This window comes from Triturus cristatus, chromosome 4_2 (genome assembly GCF_964204655.1).
Source record: "Triturus cristatus chromosome 4_2, aTriCri1.1, whole genome shotgun sequence".
Taxonomy (NCBI): Eukaryota; Metazoa; Chordata; class Amphibia; order Caudata; family Salamandridae; genus Triturus; species Triturus cristatus.
This window is the reverse complement of record NC_140586.1, coordinates 434,046,592-434,071,486: the sequence shown is the minus strand read 5'-3', so window position 1 is coordinate 434,071,486 and position 24,895 is coordinate 434,046,592. Positions and strand designations below refer to the sequence as shown.

At 43.5% G+C, this 24,895-nt stretch overlaps 1 protein-coding gene across 3 annotated transcripts in view; it reads left to right on the top strand.

Annotated features, from left to right (window-relative positions):
• Window positions 1–24,895, top strand: part of LOC146834526 (ferric reductase 1-like) — a 594,548-nt gene that overhangs the window by 230,719 nt on the left and 338,934 nt on the right. For all 3 annotated transcript variants that reach the window (XM_085601924.1, XM_085601923.1, XM_085601922.1), the window contains one exon: window positions 19,313–19,449. In XM_085601924.1, the coding sequence (XP_085458050.1) occupies window positions 19,313–19,449 (137 nt within the window). The remainder of the gene's footprint in view (window positions 1–19,312; window positions 19,450–24,895) is intronic.

Sequence of the window (24,895 nt, the reverse complement as noted above, 5' to 3'; positions counted from 1 at the left end):
AAGGGACCTCACAACAGACCACACGGGGCAGGCAGGAGGAGCAGTTGCAGCACAACAGACCAGGGAGGGCAGAAGGGTGTGGCAGTACAATGGACCATGTAGGACAGGAGGAAGAGGATAGGGGCATGGCATGTGGACAGGCAGGGTGGAGGTGGCAGGGACAGGTTACAGTCATCTGACAATGCTAGGCAGGTGGGAGGGGAGTGGCAGCTTAACAGAACACTCAGAGTAGATAGGAGTGGCAGGTCCATGGGACATGGTGGGCAAAAAGGATGGAGCAGGGGCATGCACAAAGACATCGGAGGGCAGGGGGAAGGAGAATAGGGGCAGCAAGCTAAGCACAGAGTTTAAGCAGGAGGTCAATGATGGGGCATAGAATTGGGCAATGGAGGGCAGGAGGAGTGGACTGGTACATCATACTAAATTGAGGGCAGTGGCAGCACATCAGACCATGCATGGCAGGAGGGAGGAGGCTAGTCCATGGATTCACACAACAGAGGATAGGGAGGAAGGGGATGGGGCAGCAAGCTAACTGTTCAGAGAAGGCGGGTATTAGGAACTTTATTGTTTTTAAAACATTGTGTCTGTGCGAACTACTTAAAATATGAACAGGTATGCAGCATAATCTCACTTTTATTCAGGAAGAAGAGGACGTTTGTGACTGTGACTCCGGGCTCACTTGGCAGAAACACCCCCTGACCCTCCACCCCCTATCGCAAAATCTAATGCCCGTGAAAAGGGTAGGTGAACACAGTGTTATATAGAACATAGTCCTGAGAGCACGATTAAAAATGAAAACTAGATATAGTGTATGGTATAAACTATGCACCAAAAAGTGTGATACAAGATGAACCGGGCATGAAATATAATATGCAATACATTGTGCGCAATGACAGATTCATTGGAGAGCGCGAGATAGCACAGGCACTAGCGCGTGCTATGCGATATGCGCCTTGGAGTGTAATATGCACAGGGCAGTGTTGTGTAACCTAACTAGTCTCAAAAGTTGTAATATCAAATATGTGCTGGGGAGTGTAACGTTGCATATGCACTGTGACAAAGATATGGATCCCAGATTGTAATATGTATGGCATAGCACTGTGCGTTATAACATAGGCATCGAGAAAGGCACGTTAGATGGGGCAATATAACCCGTGCGAAGACAAGTGTGGCATGACATATTCACGGGTTGGTGTTACAGTGCACATGGACTAGAGAGTGTCATAGCATATGCACTAGCTAGTGGAATACAACACAGAGGTGTGTGGCACTCGGCAGGCAATGGTGGGTGTAACACAGCATTGGGCTCTGTCAGGAGCACGCTGTGACTCTCAAGTGATGTTCGTCCCCTTTCCAGAGAGTAAAATAAAAAGTATTACACATCCGGCAGTGGATGTGTGTTTTATTAACCGTGAGGGGGGTTTCTTGCATAGTTTTGGTCGAATTTTTGTCGAATCCCCTTTGAATGGCTTGTTGTGCATGTGTATTAAATGTGCCCGTCAATAGCTACCCATGTTTGTATAAATAAACGACAAGGGTGTCTACCAGGATTAGGCACGGTAGGGCATCAGACATGTCAGAGCTTCACTAGTGGTGTAAATACATTCCACGTGGATTCATTGCATGCATAGTCGCCTTTTAATGAATATCACGCAAATCGTCATGGTGATAGGTACGTACGGTTTGTCCAGCATGTCCTAGGTGTGTCTATAACAGGGGTGTGGAATTTTTGAAAAAAATTACTTGTCCAAGGGACAAAGTGCTACAGAAATCTTCTTGTCCTGTAATAAAATCCACTTGTCCCCTTTACTACCCTAAATAATTTAGCTGCTGCTTTTACTAAATCGGTTACACCCTCCTAAGTAAAGTTGCCCTCCGCTTCTGCCCATCAGTAGTAAGCAGCCACGCAAATCCCTTTACAGCAACCTATAAGCTTCCACATTCCTCTCACCATAAAGGCGAAACACATCTACTTTCCTCTCAATTACAGTACACAACCCTTCCACTGACTCATCATAGGCTCCATCCCATCACCCTTTGCTTCTGTTCCTTCACACTGTTAGCTTCATGTTACCCATTTCTCTCAATACAGACCGAATAGTGTTATCTCCCCTCTCTCTCTCATTACAGGCCACAGGTTCCATGCCCTATTCATCCACTACACAGAATACACGTGTCATGCTTGGCCCATTTGTCTCCAACTCACTACATGTTCTATGCCCCTAGGGGAGTGTAATGCTGTGGCTCGTGAGCATGTAGCATAAAAGACACTGGTGGCAGACTTACTAGCCAGGAGAAAAGAGACAGATGGTGGTGGCAGTGAGTGGAAATATGTGGGACCCGAAATGGAGATGGGGGGGGGGGGGGCAGGATGAAGTAGTGTACAAGAATGCAAGGAAGTGTACAAAGAGTATGCTGGGAAGAGAGGTGGTCAGGTTTGTAGAACAGGAGTTGAGGCGCTAAGCAGGGAGTGAGCGGCAGAAGGAAAAATGAATGTGATGAGAAGGGACTATAGCGACTAACAACTGAAAGATACAAGACAAACGGGAGGCATCTGTAAGATTATGGGTTCACTTTTCTTAGCAAGTAGGCAGGGGTCGGTTTATTCCGGGCAGAAAGAGAAATTTGGTTTAACCCATAATATTCTGGTTTATAGAAGCATCTTTCACCCCGGACTGCAGTAGGCCAACACCCTGAGAGGCTGAGGAAATCAGAATAAACAGCAAAACACAACAAAAGGGGGCCTCAGGAACATAAAACCCAATAACCATATATTTAAAGCAAATAACCTCAAAATCAAGACACAGTCAATACTCGCAGTGTAACAGACAAGCTCTGAACTTGATTATTCTGGGCGAAAGTACCAAAAATGCAAACTGAAATTGAAAATACTAAATATCTCTCTGCATATTTTGTGTACATTCACCTGTGGCATCCTTAGTTAATTTTTCGTGAGCCAGGACTATAATTCCTGTCTGAGCCACTGTCGAGCTGAGCAATATACGCAGAGGGAACAGTAAGACTGACTAGCCAAGCCAGGGACTGCATATATATGAGTTTTACCCCTCTCTCAGAGCCAGAGACTAGACTCAAACCAAGCTAAAGTGGTTATAATTACGGGGCCGGGCTGAGCCAATGAGGGGCTTAGTGCAGGCACCGCTGAAAAATGCAATGTTATTATCAGGATTAAAAGGGGTAGTATTAACATGAGGGGCCGTCGCAACAGAATACACACTGGACAAAAAAATAAATTAAAAAAAGACATGCCAACCCTCCCGATTCAGACGGGAGACTACCGATTTCAAGGCTAGTCTCCCGCCTCCCGATTCAAGCATCCAGAAGCCTGAGTCCTCAATGTTTCAGCTGACAGGGCTTGGTAATGTGTAAAGTGCTGATTCTTCCAGCAATAGTCAGAGTGGCGATGCGGGGGCTCTAGAAGGGGTGAAAAACCAACTCAGCCTCATTAACAAGCGAATTATCTTTTAAAGATCTCTGAAGTACTCGGGGGCGGTGTGTGCCCGGGAAACTGTCTCAGCCCGGGCTAACACACAGGGGTGGGGGTGGGGGTGGGGGGTTGGTGTATGCACTGCCAGCAACCTGCCAGGCCAGTGCACAACACTTGCGTCACCCTCTCTCTGCCAGCCATTGCGCTCCATGCTTCTGAAAGGTAAGAAAAAAAAGTGCATTTGCGTTTCAAATGTCCGATGCTGCAGCAGATCACTTTCAAAGCCCATACATGACAGTAACCCGATTCAAGGAGCCATTCTACCGATTTTTTTCTAAAAAATGTCCTGCTTTGCTCATCTGAAATGTTGGCATGTATGACACACTGACCTGAGGCTTGCATGTAGAGGGAAGACACACTTTGCAGCGTACCCGCTTTAGTGACGACTTGTGTGCTGCTTGCTGCTCCTCTAGTGTTCATCCCCTGGATGTTCCCAGTGTAACCACGGCTCCGGGCTGACCCGTAGATTGACCATCTTGCCGGTTGTAAAAGTTGTTGGGGGGAGGCGCGCTCTCAACACCAGCATCAGTAGTTTGTTCTGGCCACCAGTCACAGTAAAGAAATCCTCAATTGAAGGCTGCAGTCCAGAGCCTTAGTTAAAGCCAGTCAGATCAGTGCTACTCCGTTTCCCGTGGCGGTCTGTGCCTTTCCCGCCCTGCGGCCGCGCTGAAAAGGGGGGGAGGGGTGTTGGCGATTTCTCATGTAAGAGCAGAGGCAGGGGCGCCGCCCCCGCTATGACGTTACATGCCGTATCTTCATTTCCTTATGCCGGGTTTCAGTCTCCCCTGGCCCTGGACAATGCCCTCATGTTCTCCTCACGTGTGAGGAGCTTCAAAAGCAGAGACCCTCCTCCACCCGTTCCCGGATTTTACGTGACGACTTTGGCGGGATTGTAGAGAGCGGCTCTCGTCATTTGATCTGCAGAGCAGAAAACTTTCGAAGTGCCGATAATCTGCATTTGAGCTGCTGGGCCTGCCAAGCCCGCAACACAGACCATTTAACTCTCACAGCTCACAGATCGTTTATTATTGATGTGAGTTAATCTCTACTTGTCCGTCGGACAAAATAGACAGTGAATCTTCTTGCCCGTCATAAAAATCAACATGGTTCGGGCGTCGGGCGATATGATTCCCCCACCCCTGCTATAAATATATATTTTTTAAAAACAATAAAAAACAGTGGCCGGCCCTGGGGATTGGGGTCAAAAAAATATAATTAGGAGACTGGCCCTGGGGGATGGGGTCATCAGGGCCAATAAATTAGAATAAGAAGGGGAACCAAACAGCCCCCCTTCTTAAAAAACTAAAATAAATAAAAGACTGGCATCGTGCCGGAGGCCATGCCCCCTCCGTGCAGCACTCTGCAAACGCGCCCCCAACAGGCATCTCCAGTATGCGCCAGGGAGCTGCGCTGCAGCCAGGTGTTCTGAGGCCAAGCCCCTTTTTACACCTCTCTGCAACGCAGCTCTGTGGCGCTTACTGGAGGTACCTAGTGGTCTAGTTTGACCCTAGGGACCCTTAGGATTCAGGGGGACTTAATCTCTCAACTTAGAACAGCCACAGGGCGCGTTTACACAGTGGTGAAGGGAGGGGACGGGGCCTGAGGTGACGTGTGCAAACACGCACTATGGCACGTTTTAAATTGGGGATATAATTTCCCTTCAATACTGAGGGCCCCTGGGGGCTAACTAGCCCACCAAGTGCTTCCAGTAAGCGCCACTGAGCTGCATTGCAGAGAGGTGGTCCAGGCCGTGCCACTTTTTACACCTCTCTGCAACGCAGCTCTGTGGCACTTACTGGAGGTACCTAGTGGGCTAGTTGGACCCTAGGGACCCTCAGGATTCAAATGAACTTAATCGCTCAACTAAAAATGGACACAGGGCGTGTTTACACAGTGGTGAAGGGAGGGGACGGGGCCTGAGTTAACGTGTGCAAAAACGCCCTGTGGCCTGTTTTAAGAGGTAGTTTTAATCCCCATGCCCTATTATACACTAGGGGCTTACAGAGGAGGTCATGCTAATCACAGGGGGACCCCAACGCATAATGTTCCCTAGTGTATGTAGGTGTTTTCACTGTATTATAAGTGTCTTTTAACATAGCACTGGCTCTAGGACTGGTTAGTCAGACTCAGTTACCACCAGTATCCATCTGAAAAAGTTGAGGGTACAGGATGATTTTGCAACAAGGCTTCTTTCTGCTCTTCTTTTTGTTCTTTCTGCACGTTATCCTTCTTCCTGCACTTATCTTCGTATTTGAGGACTTCTGTTGCTTCTTTCTGCACTTCTTTTGTTTCTTTCTGTGCATTTTTTCTTCTTTCTTCACATGTCCTATCTCTGTAGGCATAGTTAGAAATTAGCATTTAAAAAACCTTTGAAATTCACAGAAAAAACCATAGGTTTCAGGCACGTTATAGTTAGGAATTAGCATTTAAAAAACCTCAGAAATTCACTGAAAAAACCATAGGTTTCAGGGGTGTTATAGTTAGCTGGACTTTTCACTTGTACAAAACCATTGAAATTCCCCCGTTATAGTTAGTTCAGCTAACTATAACTCGCGCGCCCGCAATGCACTGCTGATGACGTCACATATTACATCACTCATGACATGGTCAGTGACATCACTCATGACATCACTGATGACATCTCAAATGACATCACTGATGACATCATCCTTGTGATAGAGCGGCAGACCTCCTCTCACCCTAATATAACCTTTGATACACACATTCAAAAATAGAGACTAAAATTTTCAAAACAATGGACATACCAATACCAGTTACAACAACCTCTTCAGTAATTCTAAGATCCACATACACATCCACTCATTCACCAACAATCCTATACAGTCACTCATACATGTACTCACTCATCATATGTACTCATACACCTATACATCCTGTTACACAATGCCACTCATCCATAGAGTTACTCACACACATAGTCACTCATGCTAATAAAGAATCAAACATACATTTACTTGCATATACAGTTATACACACACCACCATACTTACTTCTACGGAAACTTACACATACTTAGTCTTTTAAACAATCACTTATACAAACACATACTTATTCATACAGGAACTCTTTCAATCTCTCACTCTCACATATACTCACATATATACACCAATAGTCACATATACTAGTTTAAAACATATGTAGTTACTCACAAAGACACTATTGAGACAGTCATTCACTCACTAACACACCCATACACACACTCATCCACCCATACAGTCCTGCACACATGCTGTGTTCAACACATACAAACAGTGAGTCACTCATTCATGCACCTATGCACTATGTAATACCCCCCACCGAACCATGCAGACACTCAGACTGATACTCAAAAAAACAACTAATAACCTATATAGACACCCATGTAGCTACTCACCAACCCATGCAGCCACTTATACACAAAGTGAGAGACTGATACAGATATTTACATATTTAAACATTACTCACTAAGCCATGTATTCACTATGATACACTTAATCAGTCAGTTACACAATCAATTTTTCAAAAACAAATCATCCATTTAGACACTTATATACCCATTTATTCTTCCATCGACCTTGAGATATACATATATAAAACATATTTAATTTTCAGAAAAACACACATTCACTGGATGATGTCATCAGTGATGTCATCAGTGATGTCATTTGAGATGTCATCAGTGATGTCATGAGTGATGTCACTGACCATGTCATGAGTGATGTAATATGTGACGTCATCAGCAGTGCATTGCGGGCGCGCGAGTTATAGTTAGCTGAACTAACTATAACGGGGGAATTTCAATGGTTTTGTACAAGTGAAAAGTCCAGCTAACTATAACACCCCTGAAACCTATGGGTTTTTCAGTGAATATATATATATATATATTTTAACTAGCTTTTAGTTGCCTCCAGCATCACGCTGCATCTCCTCTTCCTGGTCCCAGCAGCCCCTGTGACAGACTCCCATCCAATACCTATGCTGCAGAGTAGTGCGGGAATAAGACTGAGCGGGCTAGAAAGACACTCCTCTCAGGCCAGGGAGTCTGTGCGGGTTTCTCCAGCCCGGCAGCTCAATGCAGATCACACATGTGCTGGAGAAACGTAAGTGCACATGTGTGATTTGGTCGGCCTGAGACGGCCGGCCAAAAACACATGAACACCTAGGGAGTGCACTTAGCACTCCTCCCCCCCCCCCCTGCCTCAACCCTGCCCCTCCCTACAGCGCTGGCTCAGAGCTGGCAAATGCAAAATAAAACGATGCACGAACATAGTTTTATTTTTAATTTGCTGGCTGTGAGTCAGGCAGTGGGGTGATGCTCCTCTGCCATTGCGGATCAGCCACCCCTGCCCTTCATGCTGGAGCAGTTTACGGACTTGCAGTGGTCGAAGAGCATAAACTAAAGCATGGGAACTGTGATCCTGAGAAGAATGTGGGTTGGGGTGAGTACATGTGGGGACAGTCAGACATGTAGCTAACACTGAGAAAATATTCTTTAACTATTTTGTTGGCCTTTCACCTACATTGAAATGCATCTAGCATGCAATGCCCACATCGTAAACCAAAAATAAATGCAAGTTAAATGTAGCTTTGGGAAATGCACTGCTATGCTATTAAAGCTCAGTTTGTTATTGTTATAATTTCACATGTCCATTTGTGTGGCAGGAAGGTCACAGATCTGAATCCTGGTTGGAGCACTGGTGAATAGAGATGTGTATTTATAGTGCGATGATCGCCAAGCACTTGACATAAAGCATTGTGAACATATTCAACATTGGTTTAAACAAAGTATAAGAAACTGCTGCATTGATGAGGCCCGTGGGCCAGTTAGCAACACTAAGTGAAACGCATTGATTTGAACACTTGTATGATTCACTATCTCTCTATAACATATGCGTGTGATGTCAAATGCTTTTACAATCTACATCAGAATGAGTACCACCACACAAGAAATTGAATAAATGTGAGAGAAGGGTTACAAAGTTTCGAGGGGCACAGTTGGTAGTGAGGGGATCTGTGTAGAAGAAAGTCTGGACCTGGATGTTTGTCTTAGGCTCCCAAATTCTTCAATGGCGTTTGCTGAGACCATTTTGGTCTTGCAACAGGAAGTATTTCTTCATTTCAGCAAAATAATGGTTTCAATAAAAAAAGCTCAGAAAATGTCAGTATCTGAGGCCCTTGAATTTAATCAGCTGGTGAGAGGAGCCACACATTTGGGAGAACAAACACTCCACCTGGCGTTGGCACACAATAAATTAGACTAAATTGAAAACAGTAACACCTCTAAGTTGATCTGACCACTAAGTTGTATTGTTGGACTTATCCTTTTCTGTAGGGTGATCCCTCCTACCTCCTCCCATTTATGCTGAATTCTTATTTTTGGCCTTAGGACTCTGTGTGCTTAGCCACTGCTAATCAGTGCTAACATGCTTGTGCTCTCACCTCTAAAAATGGTAAAAGTGGCTTTTAGCAAATTGTCGTAATTAATTTATTTACAGGTCCCTAGTAAAGTGGCACTACTCGTACCGAGGGCCTGTAAATAAAATGCTACTAATGTGGGCCTGCAGCACTGATTGTGCCACCCACTTAAGTAGCCGTTCAAACCTGTCTCAGGCCTGCAATTGTGGCCTGTGTGTGCAGTTTTAAGCTGCCATTTCGACCTAGCAAAATAAAAATAAACCTTTTGCTTGGCCAAAATCTCGCTTTGTAATGCCTATAAGTCACCGCAATGGTAGGCCATGAGGGTAGTGTGCAGTGTTTTACATGTCCTGTTAGTAAATTTCTCTTAAATTGTTTTTTTCACAACCGAAGGGCCTACCTCTCGCATAGGATGCCATTGGAGTTACCCATTTAATAAGATTTATCTTCCAAATGGGAGCAGGTAACCTGTTCATGATTGGTGCCTCTTAAAATGTAATGAGAAATGCTCTCTTATGGCAAAGTCAGATTTTTCATTACAATTTTGAAAATGCCACTTAAGTTGTCATTTTCCTACCTTAGCCATTTGGTGCCTGCTTCCTGTCTCTGGGTCACAGGACTGGGTGTAGTTGACAGTTGTGCTTTGTGTTTTGCGCCTAGACAGCCACACACAATAGAGGGATTAGGTGTGCCTGGATGGGCCATCACTGACAAGATGGGAGGGAGGAGCTGGGCACAGCCCTGCTCACGATTGAATAGGCCCTCTCCTGCATCCATGCAACGGGCTACATATTCCCTGTAGTTAGTCCGGAGCCATGGCCAGGAAGGTAGACCACCTGTGCATTTCAAAGGGAACCTTCAGAAGCTTCCACCACTTCAAAGGCAAAACTGGGTATAAATATTGGACCTCAGGCACCAACTCTTCAGTTCACTTCTGGATCTGTAGATACTCTGCCAGGAACAAGGACTGCTGTACTGATCTTTGAGTGTACCATGCCAAGTGGTGCCGTGCCAGTCCTGGACCCTTGAAAGTGGGACTAAGGTGCTGTGCCAGTCTCCTTGGACCCAGCAGAACAGATGCATCCACTCTGCTAAACAGCCAAACCCTGGGCAAAACTATTGCATTGCCAATGTTGTGTGAATCGGACCTGTTGCAAAGACCCGCACCAACTCTGCAGCCAGCAGCCGTTTTGGAACCGCCATTGTGCGAGGCACCCTTGGTGCAGGCCCTCACATCTCTCGTCAGCAGCAGTCTCAACAATTATGCCAGACTCTACATTGCAGCCTTGCCACATCTCAGAACCAATGCATCGCTCTAGCTGTGCAACGCATGGTCGGTGAGGATCCTCGCAATCCTCCACAGAACAGGGTTTTAGGTACTCTGTTCACCAGGTCTAACTGGGTGCCTGTAGCCGGCCTGTGCTCGATTGTGGTCGGCCCGAACTTGTGACTTGGTCCCAGTCCGGTACGACGAGATATCCACATTTGGCGCTTTGCTCTTTTTGGTGCTATTTTCGCAGAAATCTTTGAAATTGCATATCTCCGGTTTGGTTGATTGGATTTGTGTTGTTTTGGTCTTGTTTTATTTGTTATAAATTACTGGATTTTCCTTAATCTTGTGTGGAATCCTTTTTGCGGGATGTTTTACTTCTAATGCTGTTGAAGTGTTGCACAAATTCTTTACACATTGCCTCTGAATTAAATTTGACTGCACTGTGCCAATCTAATAGGGGGTAGAGAACATGTTACTTTAGGGTTTTCTTGTGCCTTACCTGACTAGGATTGTGGTTGTTGCTTGACCAGGATATACACCCCACTCAACCAACAACCCAATTTTCTACAGACCGAACACCCTTAATAGGCTTTGTAAAGCAGGCCACATTGTTTACACTTAGATTATCTAACAACACTTGCTACGGGCAACTTGAACTAAAATACATTTTGTCTTGAGTGTCACAAAAAAATGTTTTGCATTTATTTTATATTCCATTGCACTTCGAGAAAGATTGTGGTATAAACGTGAATGCCCTGAAGAAGTGATGGTATCAATCGTGAAACACGCGTTGGTATAGAGTGCAAAGAAATGAGTGCTGGACATCATCTAACAAATAAGTACATGTACAAGCTGATATTTATAAGGATGGGAGCATCTTTGCTGTACTTGAATCCATTATTTATCCAACTTGCTTACGAAGGACCATTGACTGTTTACTGATTTCTGCAACAAAACTTCTGCTTTTTGTAGACAAAGGGAGTACTAATTACCTAGCAATCAAAACCTCAATTCTCATGGTAAAATATAAGCTCTAGACCTCATGTGACAAATGGGACCATTTTTCATTGATTGCGTTCTTGGATATTTTGCTACAGTTTCTTTGCTGTAAATCAGAATTACTTTCTAGTTATGATACATCATGCACTTTTGCCCCTTTTATCTTGAGTGGGTCAGCTCATATATTTAGGTGGAGTCTTAGGTGGGGAACATAATCTCTTATGGTATTGTATCTCCTATCTTGAAGAAACCCAACCATGAACCTACCGATGCTGCCAAATATCGCCTACCCACGCTGTTCCTGACTTTAAAGGAGATTCTGGAAAATGTTGTGGCTGGCCATCTTTGTTATTAAAATGAAAATAAGATCCCATCGGACCGACTTTTGCCCTGAGGAGGAGGCTGAGCCAGCTGCTGTTGGACTGGATGAAAAACAGGAAGGTCATCTCTGCAGGAGGTGATGATCCTGGAACTGTCAGCTGGTTTGATGCTGTTACATAGTATCCTAGCACGACAGCAAGAAAATATAGACATAGGTGGCATAGTACATATATGGTTTAAGTGAATACTAACCACTGGTCATCAGGCACCCTTCCTTTTGGCCTTCTTGTTCAAGAAGATCATTAGGTTGTTCTGATGTACTCCAAGAAGTATTCCTTGCTTATATTATTATTTTCTCACTGTATCTGCCATCTCTGCCTCCCTTTGTAATTGTTTTTCAAGTTCTCTATAGTCTTTGGTTGGCAAATAGTCAGTTGACATAATAGAAAATGCAGTGTCAACATCAACAAACAAACTGTTTAATTGTTTGTTGTTAATCATTGCCCTCTCATTACCTCCCTCAAAGTAACTCTTGAAAGTAGTCCAAGCTAGAGAATAGATAAACATTTTTAAGAGCGCTTTAGTTTGCGTTTGCTTAGTTCTCCAGGCATGGTTATTGTTGGAGCATCATCATCACATATGTGAATGTCTGTGGTCCTCCACCTTGTCACAAACATTTATTACATTGTCCTTCACTGATGAACTTGAAAAAAATTGATACTGTGTTCGTGCACTTGTGGGTATGTGATTTCTTTAGAGTAACTAGCTAGAAGTTTCTTCCTCTTATCACGTATGTTCCTTGTGCCGGCTGAAAGTAGCTTGTTGTAATCCAGCAGGAAAATGAGAACCTTGTTTGGTGGAAGAGATCCAAAGTTGATTCCTATAAGCAAGTGTAATGTAAGTACTGCAACACCCATAACGGAATGTGGGAGCACCGTACATATATTGATCTACTTGATCAGGTCTCCTGTTGACACTGATCAACAGCTGCAAGCAAATATGGTACATGCCTTCTACTTTACTAGTCAAACCGAAGTGATGATAGACTCTCCTTGTGTATTAAGCAGAATGTATTGCTTGGTTGCTTCAAGACACAGTAATGCGAATAGAGTCAAAAAACTGAAAAAGGTCCTTTCAGCGCAATCCTTTTTGTGAAGGTCACTGTTCAGCCTGATAAGTTGCTTAATCTTTCGCAGGAGTAGTAAGAGCAACATTACAAGAGATAAACGGTTACAGTAACTCTAAGCGACATGCATTCCATCATCCAAGTACCCTCTGAACAGGAAGGCAACACAGTAGATGGGTGCTGCAAATCCCTGCCATCAGCAGATGGCAATCAGCCACAACATTGTCCTTCAAAACATTGTAGACTATGTCAGAGTAGCCCACCAAGAGCAAGTCATTAATTATTCAGGTTTTCTTACCGTACCCTGTGGATGCTACAGAGCTTCAAATATTTCCTTTTTCTTTTTATTTCTCTGATTGTGGTGAAACAATGATATATATTCAACTCAGTTACGTGTGTTCCATTCTCAAAAACAAACGTTTTAAGCCTCTATGTAGCATGATATTCTTCTCAATGTTTCCAACTGCACATCAGGTATTCTAGTTCTTTAAACGTTTGCACCAACAAGCTCTTTTCCATTGTTTGGTAGCTGCATGGAACGTGGTATTCAGTGAAGTGTTAGAGGACTTTAGGCAGGCAAGTACAAGTGTTCACTATAGATATCTGGACCCTTTTTTCGCATCTATGTGGGCTGCCTTGTGCCAGCAAAGTATTCCTCAGTTATTAATTGGAGGATACGGGTGCCCGGTAAGCACAAGTGAACACTCATGAATGCGGGAACTCCTTTTATCTTGTATGCAGAGCATCTGGTGATGGCAAATTACTGGAAGTAGCTGTGCATCATATTAATGATCATCGCAATATCAAGAAAAATGAAAATGGGCTGGTTTCCTTATGTGTTTAGCTTCATGGGCCTAGTCTAAAGGAACATTGGTAGACCTAGACTGTATGGCAATTAATATTCAGTGGCAAGCTTGGGAGTATTCAGTGTCTAAAATAGGCATTTTTTATTGTATATTAAAAGGCATCTTATCTAGTACAAACATTGGACCATGCTCAAAACATGCTCAACTGGACGTATTCTTGAGAAATTGAGACATTGACACTATTGATATTAAAGATATACAGGGATTCACTCCAATGACAACATTTCTCCTAAAAGATAACGTTTTAGTCAACTCCGGTTTATTTTATCCATGATTCTTACAACATAGACAATATTTCCAAATTAAAGGCCAGAGCTGTAGGCTCAGTCAGCGTTTGCTGGACTTCATTGCCCCCCTTCCACATGCACAGAGACCAATATTCTACAAGTATGCACATTTGCAGCAAGTGAATGTAGAAGCTGATCTGTAACCTGCCAGGAAGAGATTGAGTACAGTTAGCTCCAGGAAAGCACAAACAATGATCATGTGTGTCTGCTAAAGACATTTTTGTAGCATGCAAGCTGACTCCTAGTGAGTCTAAATGGTCCTGAGGTGGTACACAATGTGCACTCTCCTTGTCGACAGTGGTGGACTCCATCTTGCTTCCCTAATCAAGTGATACCTAAGATGGAGGTTGGGAGGGAACCTCTGAAAGCAATCTGAATTACAGGACCTACAAGGGATTATTTGAAGTAGATCAATGTGGAGAAGAAGGGAACAGAGGACCACTTTGATTTTCCCATACCCTTTTGTGTCCCATTTTTCACTGTACGGGTTACATATTGGAGGCAAACAGTGAGTTACGTTTCACAGCCACACTCTCTCTTGTACCCTTTTGTGGATCTCTCTTGATCGGAGATACCCGACGGTTCCCTACCTTCCTGCTAACATCTGACAACAAAATCCATAGATGAACCTGTCTGAGTGTAAGGTGCAAAAAGCAGCAATAGCCCGAAATTGGTCTCTGCATTGACGGTTGGTCTACACAAATACCATCTGCCATTTTGGTATGTAAATTAAACAGAAAAGTCCTGCCAGAGTTCTAAGATTACTTTACCAGAAGCCATGAACTCCACATCAACGTTGAACAAGAAACTCTATATGCTTCTATCAACTCCCATTGACCGATGCAGGGCCAAAAACCCTAGAAACTTTGACCCGTACTTTCAGGATATGCTGCCTGGGCCCTGCTTTGAAGCAGATAACTTAATCACTGCTCTGGATGGACATTGGAGGTGCTCTTGCACAAGAAAGACACCTCTCCGGAGAGGAGCTCTGAAGAAGTCAAAGTGGGAGCAATTCAATCAGTCTGCTGCAAATCCGGAGACGGACCTGCACAACTCTCTGTGAAAGAGATCTGAAAGACCTGATGGTTATTCGCAGTGTGGACCGAATCTTATACATCTAGAGAGGGAAGGTGTTTTGGAACACCAACCTGCATGAGTTCTAATGCAGAACCAGAGTGCAGTGAAGCATTAGGATCCTCAATACCCCAACCTCAGTCTCCATATATAAGACCCAGAGTGTGTATAGGAAAGTCCACATTGACACAAAGGCCTGCACCGAGTTCAGAGTACTAATTGCTATGGCCAGTAGTGAGTGCCTTGCTTGTTTGGTTGGGGGTTTTATGATTGTGATGGAAGAAGAACTCAAGCTGGAAAATTTGCTGTACCACAAGCTCTGTGACCCAGACCAAGTTTCTGATTTTTTTGTGTTCTAAGTTTCTAACCCCACACTATCTTTCTGAGTATGCTCGGGACTGCAAGATTTTGCAACCATCAGTGTTAAGTACTAAAGGGTTGCACTTCCTGCTCAGTTTTGGGCTCAATAGCAGGATTAAGCCCAGGACAGTACAGGTTTGTTATTGTCACAATTTGAACCCTGTAGCCTCTATTTACCCATGACTACTAAAAAAGTATTCACAATAGGCCAACTATTATTTTAGAGCAGGATCCCTCATAAATGTAAATTGCCATAGGAGTATTGGAGCCATCATTCCTCACTACAAACAAGGTAAAGTGGACATCTGGTGATGAATGATGAATTCTCCTATGAGCAAGTGGTCAATGACACACATTTGGAGCATGTGGCAAGCAGTGCGATGAGTTACTTTGCTCCTATAGCAGGACCTGGTGTAGTGTAAATGTGCCCCATGTGAAACTGCAACTCTGACATCACAGTACAATGAGTCTGGCAGTCATCCTCTGTTTGTATTTGGAATGTAACTCTATTCAAGTGCTGAGGACCAACCATTTTAGTGAGGAGAAGAAATGAAAGTAAGATGCAAACAAAACACACTGTGAAATTACAATTAGTTAGTGATACTAAAATTGATATAAGAAAAGCAAAATAAATAACCGAAACACAAAGCTCCAAACGTCTTAGGGCCAGCAGTCTAACCACAATATCCATTTTAATGGTGGGTATACCAGGTGTAACACAAATCATAACCTGCAGATGATGTTGAACGGCCAAAGGATGAATGAATTTGGCTTAGGCTTCTTCACAAGCTGGGATTCTCACAACTGGAAAATGTGTTTAATTCCAGGACTGCACTGCGACTTTTTTTCATGTGCTAGACTTCCTGGCTATCAAAAGATTTCACAGGTGGTTTTCAGAAGGCTTCCACTCTGACATGGTACACTCATACTCAATGACTAAGAGCCAAATATTGGAAAAGTACTTTAGCTTTCTTGGGTGTCCTACGCACCGATATTTCCATCTTCATCTTAAATCCTAAAGGGAATAACAAAGCATAGACATGGCGATACTACCTGAGCTTCTACTGGTACTGCACTTTTAGCGAAATTTGCGCTAACACCTTTGCATTTTAACTTGGAAGCATGGACGAGATAATATAGGATGCTGCGAGAAATCCTTAACATGACTATGCTTGGCTTGCGCCAATTTCCCAGTTTTAGCATGGGAAACTCAGGAGCTATACAATCTGGCTTCGGAAGGGCACGTGGAGGTTTAGTCTGTGCACACTCTATTAACTTCATCCTGCCCTTTATGATAAACCATTAGTCTGCAAGTGTCCCTCGACAATGTATTTATTAGTTTTTGATCTTTTTTTAAATTAATTTGTAACATTCCAATCTCTATACTGTGTTGTAGGAAATGTAATGGTTTTAACTAATTGAAATAATTATACTTTGACTTGATTCTGAAAAACTGTCTGCAGAAACATTGACAAATAATAATTTAAAGCAGAGCGAAGAAAAAAATAATGTAGAGTAGCAACTAAGCATGCCACAGCCACGCCCTACCTCTATGGCCACTAATTTCAAAACATAGGCAAATGTCTTACCATAGGGAAACCTAGCTGCAAGTATAGTATTAAAAATAAAATCATTAAAATGTGAAGAATGAGGGTACTGAAATCTGCCGGTATATTGAAAACCCGAAGCAAATAAAACAATTAAGACATATGTTAAGCTCCTGTTGTGGAAGGCAAAATAAACAAGCATTTGCAATGCAATAGGACTTGTATTTACGCGAGACTTATTGCATTGGAAACTGGAGTGCGGGCGAGAAGGCACGAACAGGAGTGGGGGGCCAAGGGGGGGAGAAGTCACGGACTGAGGGAGGGGGCAGGGGGGAACAGAGAAGAAAATAGTGTTCGGAGTAAAGGGGCCAGGAGCTATGGAAGGATACAAATGACGACATGGCCGTCATGAGGAGGGACCAACAAGCCTAAAGCCAATCGGAAGGCAGCATTTAGGACCTAAGCCAATGAAAAAGATGAGCGTAGAGTGGGCAGAGCTTCCACGCTATACTGAATACTGTATGCCTCGCAAAGTGAGCAGCGCATGCGCTGCAATGCTAGGCTCAACCTAAAAATGAATCTGATGAACCTTTTCCTTAAAGAGATTGAAATTAGAGCTAATACATGACGTTGTTTAGAAGCAATGGATTTGCTTGGTGGAACAAGTTCAAGTCTGAAGATCGGAACTACCAAAGTGAAACTGATCCTTGACAGCAAGGCAACATGCAATGTGATGTGCATTTTTGAGTATGATCAATTGTCAAACAATCCTGGATTACGCCATCTTCCATTTACCTATCCCAGCGGGCCGGGAAATTCCTGTTGTCCAAAGTGATCAGGCATAAGTTAGTGGCCATGCAAAAAGACATCCATGCCCTTAAACGGAAGGTGGTGGCTTGGTGTCAACCAAAGGTACGGACCAGCACTTGGACCTCATGTCCATGCACTTCAACATGAACTGCAAGTAAATGGTAGCTGAACAGTTTCAGAAACACAATAGAATTTGAGGAACACTACATGACAATAAAACCCCTCAACACAATCTCTGTGTGCCTTTCCACCAATCACTGCTTGGAGAGGAAACAGCCCATACAAAGATTACATTATAGAATCAGTCATTATTCTTAACACTACGGGTTGGCCAGATACTAGCAAGGCCAGTGAGCGGTGCGAAAGAGATAATGAAGTGACAGGCGAGATTCACATAATCTGATTTTGTGTAATTATACAGAATTTCTGCAACAGTACATGAAATTATGCGTAATAACGTGAACTGCAAATCCATCGTTTACTGTTACATTTTAGCTCAAAATACACATTTGAGTAATTTTTTGACTTAAGGACTTATCTCGCTCTAAAATAGATCAAAAAAGCATAAACCCCAAGAACAGCAGCTCGCATTCTGTTGTTCCCATGTATTTGCAGTAAATTTTTACAGTGAATGGCATGTGCGCTGTAAATTTCTACCGAAAATGATGTGTAGTTACTCAAGTGGCGTAATGGTGAAACTGTGAGAATCTCGTGTAACACAAAGTTCCCCAAATTACTCCAATTATGCTGCATAATTCAAATTTCGCCCAATGCTTAGACATTCTTATACTAACCACATCAATAGAACAAGAGCAATGCTGAGGAACATATATTAATAATCTAATTAGCCATCCAGATGAAGTTCAAGTACTATTACAATTTTACCTGTACAAGGTATAAAACCATCTTGGGGTGGATTTTTGGTCCTGATGCATTACACATTCTCACGCATTTTGGGAAGTTGGGGACAAGAGGCTCTACTTTATCATTTCTTCTGTGGCTTAGATGTTTTAGTACATGGTCTGGAAAGTACAGTGATATAGCCTTTCCATTCCGATTCAACGACAGCAGTGACACATTGGGGTTTGAACGACGCACGCTGAACATTCAGAAATAAACTATAATAGATGTCTTTATTACACTGCAGCAAACATGACTCCTGTTAAATTCAGAAAAGTGTGAGTTCAGCAACCAGGTGCCCTTATTTCTTCGATCCTATGTTCCGGGTGGAGGGAATTCCAGGTTGAGCCTCACAGAGAAAAGGGTCAGCAACACTTCCACACCAGCTGAAATATTAGGGCTAAACTCCTTCCTAAGTTTGATACGTTATAGCTTCCAGTTCATCAAGGATTTCTTTATCAGCATTCTCTTCCAAGAGTTCAGGGAATTTGTAAACTTTCTTGGCTGCAGCTGCCACTGATTGCCTGAATTCTCATTTTTTTAGCTTGGGGATATACAAGTATTCGGGGTTCCAACCTATTTTATCACTTATTGGTAGGTGGGTAGATGGGACATATCGAGGAGGGGGAGAGTGATTAGATACTTTCCATTGGTTCAGCTAAGTCACTTGGTGCATAGATAGAAGACACCTCCTATAGCAAGCAGTGGTATGAGAAAATGGGTTGAGGAGCTAATAATGTATTTCACAGTGAGCAATTGAGCCTCTCTCATCATTTACATGAATAAAACTTAGTTCATTTATATACACTTTTCATTTGTTTTTCTCAAGTGACTCTACAAGCAGGCTCTGGTACCACGTTTAAAGGATTCTTACTACAAGCCCATACAGTTGTAAGGAGTGCCACCGTTGGATCATTTCTTGTCAGTGATTCAAGTGCTCAAATTCTTCAGTGTAATTCTGTGAAGGTATGTATTGCTTGTTTCTACAGTTTCTAACACAAACTTAAAATCCTAGTATTTGTGTGTACTTGCATTTGTATGCACAAAGGCCAATCTGAATAACTATAGGATAAGAAGCCACTTTATCTACATACACGTACTTGCATCATTCCTGCCCATCTCCCTAACACAAGGATGTCCTGCTTATGATCAAGAGGATATCAGGACTTGTAACACAAATGAAACATGAGATGCAAGTCCATTCACCCAACTCCCTCTATGAACCTTTGAAGGCCCAGATCAAGATCTACATTCAACCTGCTCTCTTCAGAGCAAACACATTTTAGGTTTTCATTTCCAGTTACATTGTTTTGATTTAATCGCAAAAAAGACTGGTTTAAAGATATGTGGTTCCCATATTAGGAGTTTGCTGTTCTGATCTCCAAGTTGGCACTGCTTGTTGTTTTTAGCCATCTAATGCTCAAATTGTGTCTGCAGAATCTGGCTTTGTTATCAGAAAGAACTCTTAGAACACCTTGAAAGACTAATTTGGAGAATTCCTTACCATGAGGTCCATGAAGTCCAGAACATTATGTTTGAACTAAAATGAAGGTGGACCATATTTTTCACAGGTTTTCCTCTGTGTGGGGGAGGTATTTTGTCTCCGCTGCCGTTGCTTGGACTGCTAAGGGGCAGAAAAATAGTCCAGGAGCAATCTGATAGTCAAGTCACTTGGCCAGAGTGACACAGTGGATGTGCTGCTATGGATTCCTAGGCAACAATAATGGCTTATCTATGAGCCACCTGCACTGCCGGAGTGTAACGTTTTGTGAAGCTTCGGCAGGGAAAACCACCAAATCATATTTATGAGGCCACTCAAAGATACTTTGCATGGCTTTGAATGGCCTCGTAGATATGGCGTAAGGCAAACGAGCGCATATCGCTGTGTTGCCTAATTCTGCGCTAGGGAGGGGTTCACTGGGTGTTCCCAATGCAACACCCATGGATTTTGATGCTTCCCCAGATTACAAGACCATGTAAACCTGGGAATTCACCAAAACCTTACGCCTCCTGAGGTGAGGCGTAGCAAGGAGAAAAACCCTTTTCTCCTCGTTTATTCCTCTTTCTGTATGTGCTGCATTCTGCAGCACACATAGAAAGAGGAACACACCAAAATGGATTGTTTCTGTGCTGGAAAGGGGCCCTTCCTGTACTTAAACAATCCTGCTTACAACACAGGCACCCTTGCACCATGGTGCAAGGGTGCCTGCTTTGGTGCTAGGATGCTGAAATGGTGCCAGCGCAGGGAGAAAGGGCAGGAATGCACCATGTTGGATGAAGACGGTGCATTCCTGCACTTTCATTTTGACATAGGGCAGCGCAGCAAGGTGACTTGCTCCGCTGCCCCACTCCAATTCCCCATAAATGTCGCCCCAAGTGTCCCAGGCTTACTTCTCCAAGGAAATTAGTTTAAACACTTTTTATTATTTCATTCAGCACACAACTACTCAACGGTGCAAAATGTGCCACAGTTACAATAGAAAAGACTGATCCCCAACTTTCTGCAGCTATGCAATTCAAGCGATAGTCTAGTAATGCACTTCGAAATGGGTATATCCATAAAATCTATACAGTATCACTTTCTACATCCATTTGTCTAGGGCACCAGATCTGTCCGAGTTATAATCTTGCATATGTGAACAAATGCATATCCATCATAAATAAAACAAACATTGATGTTGAAACATAACATACAAGGTATTTCTGAATGGGGTTTGCTACCGGAGTCTTATATCCACAAAGCAGGTGAGTCATCATCACTCTAACATAAAGGGGTATGGATTTGTATGCCAGTTATGTAGCTAAAATCCGAACATGTCATTTCGAATTACCCCATTCCCCCATCTCCCTAACAGAATATATGTTGATTCTTCGCCATATATTAGTGGGGGTACAATTGTCTCGATCTATCTATAGTTCAGCAGGAACTCAATATTACGTCCCAAGACACTGCTATGGGACTTTGTTGCAGTCCACAATGTTCTTCCGTTAAAGCATTGCACTCACATTCTGCCCATAATTCCAACTCCCTACAACACTTGTCCTTGTCCTCCAGAATTCTTCCAGCTTATCGCAAACTGTCCCCTAACCAGTACTAATCCCTGATCCAAGAATCCAGTAGAACTAAATGAGCCTTAGTTCTAGGGAAATGGCCCAGTAAACAAACTAACGGGCCAGAGGGATCTTGTGGTCTGTGGCCCTGTTTATTACCTTTAGTATTGTATCCCAATTCCCCGAAAGGGAGGGGCATGACCATACCATATGATAGAAATCTGCTGTCTTCTGGGTACCCTACCTTTACCTCCCGGAACATGCAATTAATCCTTTTAGGAAAGATGTATGCTCGATGTATGAAATTATGTATAACTTGAATTTGAGCATTTTTGGACACCTCTGGGGATTTTTGGGGACCACTTAAGGAGAATAGTCCACATTATTCAGTAATTTGAAGGTCGTTCTCTACAGCCTTCAAGAGTGCTCTAGAGAGGTGTGTGACTGCTCTAGTTTTGTATTCTATCATGAAAATCTACCAGAGGCACTCATGTCTAGAGGGTACCTCCATCCCCATTTTTAACCATTTGTGTTTTGCTCCCCTAATAGCCCCTTGAAGCAAAAAGTGTCCTTGTGGTATATTATATTCTTTGGACAAATCTGGGACTCCTAAGCTTATACCTCCATCATGTAAGTTACCCAATGATGCAAGCCCTTCTTGGCTCATGTCTGCTATCACCTCACTTTCTCCTATGAGGCCACCCTGTTAGTGATGCCAACGGAAAGTCGTTAGCAAATAGATAATGTGTATGTGCTTTCTGTAAGGCCCGGGCCCTGATAAACTGGACTGTTCTGACCAGTATGTCTTCATCTTTACCACTTGTTTCCTAAAAGACCTAAGAAGAATTTGAATCAAGAGTGCTTGGGAAGTTGCTCCATGGGCACCTGTCTTCGCTCGCCCCCCTGCCTCCACCGGCTGAATGCTCTTCATCCGGAAATCCATTGCAGCAGAGCAGCCAGGTAAAGATGCTCAAAGTCAGAGGCCACTAACTGCCCCCCACCAGATTTCTCAACTTCCTCATCAAAAAGTCCACTAGCATGCAATCAAGATCATTAAACACTCCTCTATGAATATGAACTGGCAGAGGGACTAATTTTGACAATGCTACCTTGTCCATGACATATAAAGGAAGAGTCTTCCAAAACCGTATCATCCCCCTAAGGGAAGTCATCTCAGAAAGAATATTTTCCTCTAGATTTATGTCTTCCGATCTCTAAATGTAAACTCCTAAGTACTTTATTGTAGTGGGTGACCAGTTGACCACTTGTCCCATTGCTGTCGGTCCGATTGTGGCATTCAGCCCCTTGACAGCATACCCACATTTACTTTTAGACCTGAGAGTCTACTAAATTCTAGTAGTTGCTCCCTGCAACTCCATCTCTTCCTAATAGTCATTTAGTCGCTTTAGGCTTTTCAAGACTTTCGACTGGCTTCCTCTTTCCACCAGTATTATACATAAGTTATTGAAGTGTTTTTTTAACTGCCAAAAATAATGCACGTGGGGACTGGACTGCCAGTGTATAATCCAGGATTCTCTACCACATATGGGCCTGAGGTATGGGCCTGCTTCAGGATAAAACCTCTATCTCTGAAATGCAGAGCTTGGCCACAACAGGTCTCAGGGGTGTGCCTGCCGTGGGGAGTCAGGCTAGCACTCTATGCACTCTTAAGTCATACTAGGTCAGGTTCTAAGGGGCTACCATCTTCACAGCCAATCCACCAAAAAGAATATCATTGAATCTCCCTTAACGTTTTCAGGGAGTCCCACTACTAGAATGCTGTTGAACCTTGAGCGTCCTTCTGAGCATCCACCCTGTTCTCCATAGCCTGGGTTTTTTCTGCATGTTCTTCAATTGCCTCAAGTTTTTTGGAGGTGGAGGTGAGTTTTGATAACAGTTGATTAATCATTTTTAGCACTCTGTGCCATCTTCCTTTTATCCTCCCTTAACAGGCCTAGTTCTATTATGACACATTTTATTTTCCAGAAAGTCTTGGTGGGATCTATAGGCGCTAATGGCATCCAGCACATCTTTGGCGGGAACGGGGGTGGATCTTCTTTCCCTTTCACCCTTGTATGCAATGGTGCAACTTTTCTTACTGCTTCCTCCATGTCTTATTTAGACTTCAGAGCCCTGCCCATCTTCAGAAAGTGTTCAAAATATTCACTCTATATCAAAATCTGTTCCTATAAAATGTTCTTAGTAGGTCTCACAAAGTAATCGCTCAGCTACCTGGACACATCTACCAGGATAGCGCAGGAATAATACATGTACATTGCTTTGTGCCTATAGTTTGTCGATTCTTTATACGTCTCCCTCTCCCCAGTATTCACAATCCCCTTCAACATGCAGGGAAATGCCATGCAATGTCAGTTTTGCCTAATAGTTCATTTCGACCCATCATTAGCAAGCACTCCAGTGCGAATTGTGCATTCAACAAGTCATTTCTTTCATGTCCAACCACATTTACTATGCTTCTTCCCCGAGTATCCGACCATTACAGTATATTTTAATCCTGTGAGGGCAGTGCCAGCAACATCTCCCACCTCAGTGCCGATCGCTGTTGCCTTTCAAGGGTGTTAACGTCCTCTAGTATAGAGTTCAGGCTCCCCCTCGTTAATCCCCGCCACAAGATCCCACCGAGTGCTCCGAGCGTAGCCTATAAATCTGACTGACCCTGCCACCTGCAAACATGTCTTCACTGTGGCCTCCAGCACACACCTCCCTCACCTTCTCTCGGCATGTGCAAGACTGCAGACATCAACAGCAGTGGCAGGTCAGTGTCCCTATCAACAGTTGGCGCTCAACCTATCAGACACAGTTGCACTTCTCTGCCACTCTCTCTGGATACCAAAGTCCGTGCGCTCACTCCGTCATGGCCACCATCTTAGTTAACTCCGGACTGCCAGCAGAACTCTGCAACTCTCTCAGCTCAGAGGGAGCTTTTGGACCAGAGTTCTCAATTCAGCTCCCTGCCTCCTCCGTTTAACTGCTCTTTCAAGTCATCTATGGGTGTTCGAATCCAAGAGGGTTTGCCTGAGGAGCACCAGGCGGCCAAGGAGCCAAAATCCCTGCTTCTTCATGGTGCCGCGGTTAGCTCCGGCCCTCCTGGAACAACCAGATTTGCTGCTGCCTTGTACCTTTTTTTTATCATATCATATAACCAAACAAATCATAAAAAAACGCAAATAAGGCAATATGTGTACTCTTGTGCTTAGGTAAACTGCACACTGGTAAATTATTCCTAAATGAAGCAGGTGCTTCCTGCTAACAAGAGGACAGGACTATCGTGTTGTCTCAAAAAGAGAGCATTTCTTATTTACTGTCCCACGTTCTCTACCATGTGCTATAAAAAAAAGCT